Source organism: Anser cygnoides, chromosome 3 (genome assembly GCF_040182565.1).
Source record: "Anser cygnoides isolate HZ-2024a breed goose chromosome 3, Taihu_goose_T2T_genome, whole genome shotgun sequence".
Taxonomy (NCBI): domain Eukaryota; kingdom Metazoa; phylum Chordata; class Aves; order Anseriformes; family Anatidae; genus Anser; species Anser cygnoides.
The window spans coordinates 23,877,339-23,891,528 of NC_089875.1; the positions used below are offsets into that span (position 1 = coordinate 23,877,339).

At 41.3% G+C, this 14,190-nt stretch overlaps 1 protein-coding gene across 9 annotated transcripts in view; it reads right to left on the minus strand.

Annotated features, from left to right (window-relative positions):
• Positions 1 to 454: 454 nt before the first annotated feature.
• AIDA (axin interactor, dorsalization associated) overlaps positions 455 to 14,190 on the minus strand; it is a 29,803-nt gene continuing 16,067 nt past the window's right edge. For 5 of the 9 annotated variants that reach the window (XM_066993680.1, XM_066993678.1, XM_066993684.1 and 2 more), the window contains 7 exons: positions 13,903 to 13,966; positions 13,359 to 13,465; positions 11,328 to 11,339; positions 8,377 to 8,499; positions 4,677 to 4,799; positions 4,088 to 4,205; positions 455 to 3,278 (listed from right to left, as the gene is read on the minus strand). In XM_066993680.1, the coding sequence (XP_066849781.1) occupies positions 3,182 to 3,278; positions 4,088 to 4,205; positions 4,677 to 4,799; positions 8,377 to 8,499; positions 11,328 to 11,339; positions 13,359 to 13,465; positions 13,903 to 13,966 (644 nt within the window). In that variant the 3' untranslated portion in view covers positions 455 to 3,181. The remainder of the gene's footprint in view (positions 3,279 to 4,087; positions 4,206 to 4,676; positions 4,800 to 8,376; positions 8,500 to 11,327; positions 11,340 to 13,358; positions 13,466 to 13,902; positions 13,967 to 14,190) is intronic. The other 4 variants (XM_066993681.1, XM_066993679.1, XM_066993685.1 and 1 more) reach the window with 2 other exon arrangements.

The window sequence follows — 14,190 nt, forward strand, 5'->3', positions numbered from 1 at the left end:
AACCGCAGATGTTGCAAGATTAATGATTGACTGAACGTTACGCTGGACTAGTCTAGCAAATTACTGCTTTGCTTCATGCATGAAGATGGTGGGGGATAGAGACCTCCTCACCTGAAGGGCAGGACAGAGCTGGAAACTTTGAACACCCTGAGCTCTTGAATTCCGTGGTCATGTGGTTAGTACAGAAATACAGGTTGGGGTTCCAGCACTCTAGAAGCTAAGAAATTGAATAACCACTTTCTGCATTCAAGATTGGCTTGGGAGCATTAAGCAAGGTTTGAGAGGTGAGTTTGCATCTTAGTGGCAAGGAAGCTAAATTGTTCTTCAATACTAAGTCTGCACTTCATAAGATTATTCATTTATATTAAAAAACCAAAAAACCTTAGGTTTGTACGGAAGTACTTAGGGAGGCTAAAAAAAAAAGGGGAAGAGAAAACTAGGAATAAAAATCTAATGAAGGCTATTACAGCTTTACTGCCAGAGTACAAGCAGCCATTAAACTTGCCACGTAGGTGTTACAGTCTTACAGTACAAGTATTAAACTTCAGAGTTAGATGAAGGACAAGATAGAACATTACTAAAGCATAAAATAATACAAGTGCTTGTGGAGGGGGAAGTAGTAGTCCTCTCAATGAAAGACAGTTCACAGAAAAAAATGTAAAGGATAGAAGCATAAAAATGGTATTTCACACTCGACAGACATTAATTCACAATTAGTTAAATACAAAGCTCTACTTGTGTATTTAACAAAAATACTTCAAAGTTGACATTTCATATAACTGGAGATAATACAGACATCTACAAGCTGGGGAAGAGTCAAGCAGCTGGAACAACAGGTTTGTAATTTAAGTGAAAATGTTCAATTTGAACGGTGGCTAATTACATATACATGGATGAATAGTTGTATTTGAAAGTCAGGTCCTCCAAGTTCAGAATCTTCCCTTCCCCAACACCAAGCTTTGTGATGCTGAACGTCTCTTCCCCTCCCCACTCTAGCTGGGATTAACTTAAAGCTGGAAGGAATCATCTGGGAGCAACAGGAGGGCAGTGAGCGTGCTGTTAGTCACAGGCAGAACACGTAACTTACTTCAGTGCTGTCACCAGGCACTGACTGATTCCCAGAAGCAATGGTAGGATGGCAGAGCAGGGGCAGAGCCACACAACTGTCACTTGCTGAGCAAGACAGCTTCTACAAGCTGCACAGAAGCTTGTGCTACAGATTCCTAGGTCAGAAAGAGACCTGAGCTAGCCAAGGGCTGTTGGCAACACAGCTATTGCTCTAGCTTAGATTTATTTGCAGCTGTAGAAGTTTAACGCTTTGCTCTATCCTTTAGCAGAGTTTGAAGGATTAACTTTTTTTTTTTTTTTTTAAGAATTTAGGGATCCTCTTTGTGTATGGTATTCAAAATGCTTCCTTCAGAGGTATTTCTGTAACTCATAGGGATATCGTGTCAGGACTTGATATTCTGATACTGTCAACATGTCATACCACTGGAGTATGCACTGCAACGACCTGTAAACAGGAACATTCAATTGCTTTTTTTTTTTTTAAAAAAAAAAACTCCAATTATTGGTAGAATTTGGAAGAAGCATTGCTGGCTTTTGTCATATTAGCATATTAGTTACTCAGCAAGGAAGGTTTATCCCTAGTTACGCCAGAACAGAGGGAAGGTGCGAAGGCTAGGACAAAACAACAAAAAAAAGATTGAAAGGTGAGGACAAAACAAAAACAAAGCTGTTCAAAACAGCTTTTTGTCCTCATCAGTACGGTAAAGCAAAGTGTTGAATGCCTGTCTACAGGCAGACAACTCTCATGACAAAAATAACATCCTTTCCATTTAAAGCACACTGCAACATCTGGGGGGCTACATGACAGAAAAAAAGAGACTAGTGATAGATCTGCATCCAGACTTTAAAATAAACTTAATATTTGACACTAGTTTGGGTGCTGGGTCTCTTGTTAGCATAGCAGAGTATTTAGGCACTAGTTAGATATGCAAGAAATACATCAAACCTTACAGTATTGTATTAAATATATGAAAGATTTGACTGGGTTCTACTTCTGTCCCTTTATTAGGTCAAAAGGTGAATGCAAGTGTGTCATAATAAGCCCATGTCCTGCAGCTTATTATACACTGAATCAAAAATACAGAAAATGATAATCCTATCTACTTACATAAAAAGGTCATTTTTGGAGTAAGTTTCCAGACTCGCACGAAATATGCAGAAAACTGCATACAATCAGTTTCCAGAAGAACAGCAGTTTCTTGTAAAAGGTGGGCCAACCTGCTAGCCAGATCTACTGTATCAAAAGCTCTGGAAAATTGATCCTGTTGAACACTGAGGGGCCTGTCCTATCACTGAAATGGTGAAATACCCACCACTGTGAGGATGAAGCCCTGAAGGAAGCCTCTCTCCTTTCCCCACCCATCTTTGCAAATCATTCTGTGAGGAGATACACAAAAATTAGTTCTGTTAGGGAGTGATTTAAAGGACTGACCTATACATATTGTATCAAAAACTCAGTAAGAGTGGACCAGGCACGGCTAAGAACTAAGATTCAGCTGTTAAAATCATAGTTCAGTTTTCTCATCTGCAGTCGTCCTCCTCCTGGCCTGACTAAAGCTGACTGAGGAGCTCTTTCGTGGCCACTTGACCCCACATCCTCCTCCTTCACCTTATAATCACTTGCAGTAGCTCAAGCTCCTTCCCACCCCACCTCGTCCCTCCCCTCCAACTTCTGCCACCCAGCCCCCTACAGAGGACTCTGAAATGCAGATGAGAGGAACTACAATAGCACAGCGAGTGTAAACAGGTTAGTAGGCCTGCCACATCTTTATTGCTACAGGTTTGGCAAAGGGGCAGTCTCCAACCTTCGGTGGAGTTTGAGGCAAAAGGATAATAATGGTTACGATAAAAAGTGATGAACAGCAAAATTAGGAAAAGCAGTCAAAATATTTCAGGGCTCTCAGAAAAACCTGTATCTGGAAGGTACTGAAAAAAAACTTGCACTTGGATGGTAGGCTTGCCTCTGACCCTGAAGTAGTGCTGTGCAGTATGTGATGGTCCCGTTTGACCTACTGGCATGGACACAGTCGTTTTCCTGCCACTTGAAGCCTAAGGCTACAACACACAGCTACCATGACTTGTGGTTCAGTTCACAGAAGTCTCACAAATAGGGTCATTCCTTGTGCAACGTTTGATGGAGGTGAAGGTAAAGTGGTTTCTTGGTCAACAGTTGTAATTTCTTCCTTTTAAAGTCAGTGGGTTTTTTGTACCTGTAAGCACAAGAAAGTAAATTAATGCGAGTGCTAATGGCTATGAAGAAGATGAAAGCATACGAGAAAGCTTGTCCTGTCCTGATCCTATTACAATAATCTTTAAATACATCAGATAAGATTTACTGGAACAACAATAAATGGATTTACAGGAAGAAACTCAAACAAGGACTCCAGCTAGCAAAGATTAAGTTAAGCACTCTTCCTACAACTGTCCTCACCTGCAAGGTTCACTCTTTCCTGGAAAGAGAAAACAAAAACAACTGAAAACCCTCACTTGACAGACCTTCACCCACACAGCAAGGTTAGGATGCACATCATAACCACTGCACTATAACTGGCTAATCTATTTCTTTACCTAGAGTGAAAAAAAAAAAACCACCACCTAACACTGCTTTGAAGTGTTCATAAAAATGTATCCCATGTCTCATTTCATATTTCCTGCACAGAAGTCCTGTATCAGAAGATCATGGGAGTTCAAAATTATTATTTTTTTTTAAGTACAGCTGATCTGACATTCAAGCAGACATCAAAATGAAAATCTCCCCTATAGAATTTGTTAAATTCATATAAAATTCAGTTACAAACACCAGCATTTTATTTGGATATAGTCTTTTTTTTTTTTTGAGAAAGGTCTATTTTGTCTAAAACTGTTTTATCTTCTCTTCTTTATTAAAAATAGAATATTCCTTATGTAACTTAATCCAATGAGTTCATTAAACCTTCCACAATACAACCAGCTACACATCCTAACTGAAGTATAGTTCGCTTCCTCTGTCATCGGCATCTAATAATTGCAAGTCACTTACAGTTCTATAACAATTGCCCCAGGTTTAATTTCATCCATCTCCATGAAAGCAAAGCACTTGGTGCTAGTAAACCTTTTCTTAGGCTTGTAGTGTTTGAATTCAAAGAAAATAGCTGCACCTAAAATGGAAAATTGTTTAATAGTAAAGTTAGCAATTATGATCAACAGTTATGCTAATATTTATCTGCAATTTAAGATGCTCTACATATATTGGATGAAATTATTTCCAACACTTTAGCAATGTATTTAAAAGATACACCATGTTCTTACAATGCTCATCACACTCAGAAGAGCTTGTACTCTTCACTCTATTATTCATATCCAGGTAACTAAAAGCGTCACAAAGAAACTCAATGCCTGTGCGGCAGAGCAGACTGCTGCATTTTTGTTTTCGTTCATTCCTCCCTTGTCTGCAAGTCATCACAATGACCAATTTGGAAAAGATAGGATGCAAATGTCTATTTTTATCCTTGTCTGGATCTTGAGCCCTGCAGCAGCTCAGGCATGGCCTTTTTATTAGATGAGGAGCAACCTACTATCCACACTTCCAAAGTTCCTGGGCCCCACTTCTGGTACTTCATACCACATACCTTTTGTTAGTTTTTCAACATGTTTCTGAATCTCGATGTCCACATTAAAATGGACATACGTGTCCTCTTTCCTCAAAGCCACAGGAGTATCTTGCACAGGAGTCAGATCTATCCCATTCAAATCTGCAGGAAAGAAATAGCACGAGAATGGGAGAAGCTTCTCAGACTTTAAGGTTCTGCTTCAAGACTTTTATGAATCAATCCTAATACTTTCACAAAAAGTTAATGTCCACCTGGATTTTTCCCTAAACTTAAAAAAAAGGCGGGAGGAGGGAGTGAAGAGGGGTAATCATACCCCTTCACAGTCAGCGAGTTTTATCTTTTACAGCAACATGAAAGCAGGTAAAGTTCTGACTGTTTAAGATGAAAATTTGGAGTGATTCCCATTTTTATTTTAAGGGGACGTTTCTGTCTACTGCCAGCAAACGATGCCGTTCCTTCTGCAAGCAGGACTCCTGCAGGGCTTCAGAACTGCCAGCGGAACCAGCAGAGTTACATGGCACCGAAGGCTCCCCTCTATGCAGGTCAAAGCTGGCACTGCTTATACAAGCTGCAGTCACTGCAGGCCCCCCTGCTTTGTTGCCCCGATGCAAGAAAATCATAGAATCATTTAGGTTGGAAAAGACCTCTAGGATCATCAAGTCCAACGGTTAACCTAGCACTAGACTATGTCCCTAAGAAACACTTCTACATGTCCTTTGAATACCTCCAGAGGTGGTGACTCAACTACTTCCCTGGGCAGCCTGTTCCAATGCTTCACAACCCTTTCAGTGAAGAAATTTTTCCTAATACCAAAACTAAACCTCCTCTGGCACAACTTGAGGCCATTTCCTCTTGTCCTATCACTTGTTGCTTGGGAGAAGAGACCGACCCCAACCCTGCTACAACTTCCTTTTCTCCAGGCTAAATAACCCCAGTTCCCTCAGCTGTTCCTCGTAAGACTTGTTCTTTAGACCCTACACCATCTTCATTGCCCTTTTTGTAGCGAGGGGCCCAAAACTGAACACAGCACTCGAGGTGCGGCCTCACCAGAGCCGAGTACAGGGGGACAATCACTTCCCTAGCCCTGCTGGCCACACTATTCCTGACGCAAGCCGGGATGCTGCTGGCCTTGTTGGCCACCTGGGCACACTGCTGGCTCATATTCAGCTGCCTATCAACCAGTAACCCCAGAGCCCTTTCTGCCAGGCAGCTTTCCAGCCGCTCTTCCCCAGGCCTGTAGCGCTGCTTGGGGTTGTTGTGCCCCAGGTGCAGGACCCGGCACTTGGCCATGTTGAACCTCATCCCATTGTCCTCAGCCCATCGGTCCAGCCCATCCAAATCCCTCTGCAGAGCCCTCCTACCCTCAAGCAGATCAACACTCCCACAGAACTTGGTGTCATCTGCAAACTTACTGAGGGTGCACGCTATCGCCTCATCCAGATCATTGATAAAGATATTAACGAGAACTGGCCCCAGAACTGAGCCCTGGGGGACACCACTAGTGACCAGCCTCCAACTGGATTTAACTCCGTTCACCACAAACAAATCTTTGGGTCAAGATTAACTGGATTTAACTCCATGCACCACAATTCTTTGGGTCAACATGCATTCTCTCTCCTGTTTTTTTACAGTCAGAGGCACAGGGGGCCACAGGTTGGACTCCAGCTGTCAGCACCAGTTGCGCTGCTCAGGCGCAAGCCACCACAGGCAATACTCTTTCTGCTGAGGATGGGGACCTGAAGCACTGCTGAACACACTTCGTTCTGGGAATGGAAAGGGATCACCAATGTGGCAGCAGGAACATCTCTCTCTGCTGATCTGCAGGAGAGCAGCCTAATCAAAAACAAAACAAAACAAAAAACACACACAAAAAAAACCCCACATACAACAAAAACACCAAGGAAAACCAACAACTAATCACCCTGAGACTCCTTATAATATGGACAAAACGACTTTTTTGAGTCAATTTTACTCAACAAAAATCTTGAAAAAATAAAGTTTAAAGTCACCATTACTAGAATAGGTGATACACCCCCTACACACACACACCCCTTCTGACCCTACTTTCCTACATCATTACTTGGCAGCCGCCGTTTACCAGAGTTTGCTAATAGAGTGCCACACGTTAACAGAATGACTTGTTGGGAAAGCAAGCTTGGAAATACAGACTCCCTCAGCTCCAGAAAGGAAATGAAAGCTAGCTCTGAAGGCAAGCAACAATTTTAACAATATGCAGTAAGTTAAGACTGACAAACACTTCAGTGGAAAGGAACAACGAATGTTTGCTTTACAAATTCTGATAAGTTCCAGGATCCAACGTTTGAACCCTGTTAGCGCTGGTATTTCCCTGTTGGCCAAGAAAAACTCAGCATGAAAGAATTAAGTTTGATTAAACCCACATCCATCCAGCTAGCCTCACCACTGAAGTCACCCGTCCCTCAGCTTTCTGGCATACTGGAGGCAAAGAGAGATCCAAAAGTGACTAGAGAAACGGAGCCTGAAAAATAGTTACATAAGCTAAAAATAATGCTGCAAACTTAAGGCAGCACCATAAACACAAATACTGCGTATTTCTAAGACTGAAAACACAAAATGCAGTTGTATCGGCTGAGGAAGGCGAGAGTCATGTTCCAGCTTCACTGCTGAAAAATCATCATAGGAAGCAGGATTAGATAAGGCTCCCTGTGTATGTATGTTGGCAGGTAACATTTGAGAACATCTCTGGGATTCAAGTGGCATTCAACACCGTGACCCCCACTTGTGACAAAGAACTTGTCCAGCAGCTGAAGCAGCCTGATAACACAGGCATCGCATCCCTACACTTGGGACTAACAGCACGTCTAAAGAGGATATATAGAAGGTCACTGTCACAACTGAATAGAGGCTGTCACCGATGGAACAGAGCTCAGCTGCAAGTTTTTATCTGATAAAGAAAAATCATACGTCTCAAAAGATTGTAAAGATGAGCACAAGTCAAGCAGGATGGTGTAAAGGTAAGCAATTCTGACTACAGTGGCTTCCTTCTAACAAACGGGGACGAGACAGATGCTCCTGCCAGAAAGACTGAATACCAAAAATCTGAGCCTCAAGCAAAAGCCATCAACCATGTTGTTATCTGAAAGAGTGAGAAAACCTCACCTCGCGTATCCGCAGCTGATAGCAACACAGGTTCTTCCAGACTCACAGAGACTTGTGAAGAGGGGACAGTTAGCCCAACACATGTGCTGAAATATTTCAGTGCCAAGGCTGGCACTTTAAAGCTTTGCTTCTCAACTTCATACCCATTCCTTTTGGTAAGGAGATCTTTGTTTTACTAAAAAGTTGGCCTAATGATAGGGCAAGAATGGAGCCAGTGGGCTGTGGTTTGCTGTCTCCAGGAAGCCCAGAGACCAATATCTGCTGAGGAGTACAAGCAGTCCAAACAGATCTGTACTTAAGAGTCAGCTAAAGAAAGTGACATAGAGAAGTACAATCTGCCAAGTCACTAATACTCGTCCCCCAGCTTGGGGAAGGCACTTCTTCTGCAGTGATTCACCTCCCAGTATCTCCCAAATACAGGATTCTTCCACCCTCAAAAAAGCAGAAGCCTTAAGACCATAACAATAAATGCAAGTCCAAACAAATGCTTTTCCCTGCAGGTTGAATAAATAAAAAACACTACTTTCAGAAAATACTTTCTCCAAACTAGAAACGAGGAGCCAGGAACAGAAATCATTACCCTTTACACTGACTGTGATGTAAGGATCAATGCACTGCCCAGCATCTTTCAGACCAATTTTCTCTATGTTGATGGTGAGTAATGTCATCCCGGGTTCAGATGGCAATCTGGGTAATAAAGTACCTGAAAAGAGTAAAGCACATCATTAATCCTTTGAGTCATTTTACAGCAGAGGCCTTGCTCATCCCATCACCTCTCAGGGAAGAGGCTGTTTTCCAATGGGAGTTCCAAACCCAAGGTTTCTTATCCCGCCAGCACACAATGTGTGTCTGCACATTAAGTGGTGGATTTCTAAGTCCACACCAAAAAAGCAAACAAGCAAGCAAACAAAAAAAACAGGACTGCCTCAGGTTAAATGAATTTGTAAAACAAAACAAAACAAAAATTTAAAAAATGTCCTAAGAACAGAGAAAAGCTTTGTTTAAAGTGTTCTTTCTTGCTCTCATGCAGAGTAACTCATGCATGGAATCCAATTTATATAGTTTTTCAGGATTAAATTTGGGAAGCTGGATTCAATCTGCAGCTGCAGGAAGTTCAGACACATAATCAAGAGTACCCACCCCACTGAACATGACTTGGCTTCATGCTGAACATTTAGTCTGGGAGAACAAGGAAGAAAATGGCATTGTTGCAAATCCCACTGGGTGCAAGGGAATCAAAAGAGACATTCTTAATTATCTAAATTGTATTGATCTGTACTTAAACGGAAGAGTAAAAAAATAGTGTTTGAATCCCTCAAGTTTCCTTCTGCTTTAAGGAAGCAGTTCCTAGCTCTTCATCAAGAAAATTTAGGATCAGGTAATCTTTGTGGTCACACACTGTGGACAATGTAGGTGAATCCTTGTAAAGTTGAGGAAGACAATGAAAATGACAAGAAAACAAAATTACCCAAACTTACTAAAAGCTGAAAAAAAAAAAAAAAGAGAGATTCTGTAATCAGTAATGGGGTAGGCTTCTTCATGCTGATTTTAAAGAAAACTGACAGGCCTCAGGCCTGTCTCTGGTGTTAGATGAATAAGCACCAAGCCAAAAAATGCTCAGACTCACGAGCAAGTTTAAATTAAAGTTTTGGTCTTCTAATTAAAAAAAAAAAAAAAAGTTATTCACAAGGCTTGAGATCTAAACAAAGTAATAGTTTCCTTTGGCAAGTCCAATATGGGTTTCTTTGATCCTTTTTATCCCCAATCAAGGCTTGAAGAGCTGGAGAACTGAGGAGTTTTTATCATATTAGAGGGACTAGCTTTAAAAGAGGGGGCAGTGTACCCAGTTCTAGCACTAGAGCCTCAGCAAGATTTTATGAGCACTCATGCACTCAGTCCCTCTTTCAGGACCACCGTCAAGGTCTGAATTCCCGTCTGTGAGACACTACATATCTGTAACTCCCCGCCTTGGCTACTAGCAGAGCCATGACCTCCAAGGTACCACATCTGCGGACGCTTTATAACACATCATGGCAGAATTTGACCTGCTCTTCTAAAGTAGTGGGACGGGCTTCTGACCATAGTATAAGATATCTTAAAAAGTGAATTTATTCGATAGCATCCATTTCTGCCAAGAAGCATACACGGTATAGTTCATCTTGCTATATCACTTGAACAGACGTTAAAAGCCAGAGTTTTTATTACAATCTAATGGAAGGTAGATAAGGGCCTTCTCCTCAGCACAAAACTTTGGTCTACCACCTTTCAGTTGTCTCCTGAAAGCAGCATGCCCTGCCAAGAGCCAAGAACTGTAACTTCCAGTTTTCCTATCCATCTCTGAAATATGCTAAGTGACGGGATACTTGACACACAAAAATCACCTATGAGATGTATCAGACTCTGGTACTTACTATAAAAATTCTGGTTTGAGAAAAATTCTGTTCTTGAAAAATGCTTTCCAGAATGTATGAAATTCCAGAATTGCAATGAACAAAAAGTCAAGCCCACTACCAGTAGATAAGGGCACATTGCGACAGACGGTCTTTAAGGAACGTGTTCTCCTTGCTGCTTCAGCTGGAGTAACATCTAAACCAGCGATGGGCTAAAGCGGCTGACCGTAACCTGTCCCACATGAGCCACAATCACCCAAGCAGGTCTTCTGCTGAGGCCTCTGCAGTCACTTCACATAGGGGACATTACCTGGCAGTAACCTATCTCAGGTATAACTTCGCTGTGGCTGGGCATCACAGTGCCAGTCTTCTGCCATAGCTTGAGCCCGTAAGTCTTCAGCAGGCTAATACTGAGGCTTTTTATGAGAAAAGTATCAGCCATTTCCAACACAACTGCGGGAAGTCATTGCCAGAGAGGGAAGAGAGCATCTACAAGTGTATTGTTCGTGTCCTCCTACAACTGCGTTTCAGATGTATAAAGGTGAGCCAACCTAATAGCTCACCGCCACCAAGACAGAGGTGTCCAGTCTCTCCAGAACCAGCCCCCGGTTCAGAGAAAGGGGAAAAGGTGACGGGTCTCCTGCTGGGTTCACAAACAGAAATGGACTACAGAAGAATCTGTTGCCAGCACAGCACTGGAATAAAGTAGTATATAACCAGGAGAAAGGCAGGTGGGAAACCTCAGCTGCTAGAGACAGCAAGACCCTGGTCAATTCATCTTCACACAGCACAGAAGTGTAACTACATGTGTCCTTGTCTGTTTTTTTTTAAATGTAAGATTTCTCATCAGATGTGTATTCCACCAAAGAAAATCTAGCTACTCCTGCCTTTGGCTACTCTACAAGTCAGCACATCTTTATTAGCACATTAAGACTTCTAGAGAGCACTGTAACATCTGTCACCAAATAAGAGTTTCCCTTTTCCTGCTACTGAAAGGAGATGAAGACCAACACATAGACGCCTAGTACTGTGTTACCGAAGGCTGTATTTTGAGCTTTGAAAGTAACAGCTGAATGACAAACATTACAGCTACATGACCATGATCAGGGAAATAACAGTACGTACTAAAATGTCATCATACCTTCATTGGCTCCTGGGTTAGATGAATGGTGCAATGTGATAACGATGAAGCCATGCATGTAGAAGACAAGACAATGGTCAGTTAGACAATACAGTTATGCACTATGGATTAAAGGCATATTGAAGCAAGGAGTGCAACACTTCTCTCAAATCAATATGGAAAGTCCATTTACAAGGCTCACCTCAGATGGCTGCAAATTGCTTTCGCTTAAACCTCGTCACCCACAGAAAGAGCAACCAACTAACATCCAATAAGGTAAGAAACGCCACACAAATTTACATTCAACAGGGAAACTAGATCTGTTTTCAGCTCGTACAGAAACACCCTAGGGGTTCAGATTATCATAGCTATAGGGAGGTTTACCTTAATGCAAAAAGGTTCAGAGAAGTCAGACAGTTCATGAAGTAGATGACAATGTAAAACGTCTGTAAGAAGAGGTGCGAGCAACTCCTCTTAAAAGCATGGTTTTACCAAGGAATAATTCTGTAAGAAAATATATACTTCAAACCTCCCTTCTTTCTGATTTAGTTACCCTACTTCTTTGAGAATAATTTAACTGTAGACAAAACCTGCCTAGTCAGCTTAGATCCTTTCTTAAGCACACACACAGTCTCTACGTCCACTATATGCATACAGTGCCAATAGGGTGCACAGAGGTAACTATGGTAATAGTCACAACCTGATTGATTCACAAGCATATCACGAGCTACTCAAGATGTCTCTCACTTTTTCCCCAGCTTACAACTTAAATAACCAGTGTGATGAAAAGTACAGAAAAAGCAAAACCTGAAGTATGCATCTCCCTTTTCCTTAAACTTGACGTCTATCTAGCTACCTGGAGTTGTCAAAGAAAAAAAATAATACTTAATACCACACAGGAAAAAAAAATGGAATTATGCAAATTAACATAATCAAAAAGACTTTAGAGTTTGACATACACACACACACACAGGTACTCAAGAGGAAGCCTTAAATGAATTTTCCAATAGATTTTTTACTTAGGACAGAAAGAATGCATCTTCATAAATGGATTCATCACAGTGGATATCAAAGATCAAGACAGTAGAATACCAGCATCAAAATATTACAATATATCATAGCCTGTTTGTAAGCTTAGCATAAACAACTGTAGAGTATACATTCCTACACCAATACAGGCTGCAGAGACCACATTCAGTAGCATGCAAAGTCTCAAATCTAAGGACAGAGACACGTATCTTCTTCATAACTAATAAGTAGTTATTACTTATGCAATTACTGTTGCATAAGTAATGAAACATCCTATCTCTTTCAACCATAATTCCAGTTATAGGTTCCCTATTTGTTACCTCCTTCTTGAAATAAGAAGGTTGCCAGGCTGCTCTGAAACTAGAAACTTGTTTTTACTGCAAATAAACTACATCAGGAACAAAACAAACAAACAAAAACCACACACACACCAAAAAAAAACCCTTCTGTTGGAACTTTCTACTTCTTTACCTATTAAATTGTCAAAAGTTGAGGCTACAAGACGACCTTCTCCAGAATCAGTAGGTATATCCATTTATAAAATGCCGTCGTGTGGGCAAGAACTTAAGTCAGCAAGCCAAAGCTACTCTTCTTTCTCCTCACCGAGCTTGACTGTAGTCCAAGCTATTGTCTCACCAGATGACACAACAGAAAACTAACCAGCAACAACTCCCCACATCTCTAGCAGGATGTGATGCTCCTTGAAGGAACAAACATTGCCACAGTTTCTATCTGAATGTGTTTGGAACACTTCACATAATATGGTTAAGAAAGTGCATGGAATGCACTAATTATTTGAGGTAGCTGGTACCACCTCACAGGTTATGGGTACAACTATTTGGAATAGGAGATAGTTTGCTGAGGAAAAAAGTCCACAGGTTACTTTTGTGGTTTTCCAATACAGCACTAGAGTTTCCAATACAGCCCGTTGCTCCTCATCCAAACTTTTAAAATCACAGGTGGAGAAAGAGACAGAACTTATGCGTGCCGTATAGGTTGGTATGGCAAGGCTGGTGCCCCTACCTGGAACTCTAGCAGGAAACGAGTCTGGAGACCCTGCTCCAGCTCCTCCTTCCTCATCATCCTCCTCAAACTCCAAGTGTTCCTCTTCTCCTGGTGCTAAAATCTTCCTGTGAAATATGAAAAAGAAGAACGAGACCAAAGGTCACTCATCATCTCACTTTCAACTTGTACATCAGCAACTTGAGTATAGAACAGGAGCACATTAATGTCATTTCACTTTTCTCATTAGCTACTACTGTAGAAAGCTTAGCTGACTGCTGTAGAAAGCTTACTGCTACATAGAAAGCACAAAGTCTAAAAACAAGAGAAAATATTGTCAATTCCAGAGAGATGTAGCCAAATACTGATTATACCAAAAGCAAGGGCTTTAGTTTTAGTGGTACCTAGAAAACCAGAATTCAGAAGTTTTTTTAACCAGTTTACCCAAAGCAATGCAGCAAGTAGGTGGCTCTCGAAGTTCTCACGTGTCTCACGTACAGCAGTTCCCAGACCATGCCTGTTCAGATACCTATGCGTAACATGCAGTGACACAGTTCTCTCTTACCTGAGTGGGACAGGCTGAACATCAAAGGGGAACTCCTTATTGTAAGTGAGGATATTCTTTAAGACTGCAGAGAAAAAAAAAACGTAAGAATTTATTTTCCTAAATAAGCATTAATTCTACCACTTTGCACAACTATGTCCATTCTCATAGCAACTTCACAAAATAAATACAATTTTAAAAGAATCAGATCATGGCAAAAAAAAAAATCTCATACTTTAAACATCAATGCAGACCTGATGAGTCATACCACTACAACTTTCATACTGGTTAACTGTGACTGCAGTACTT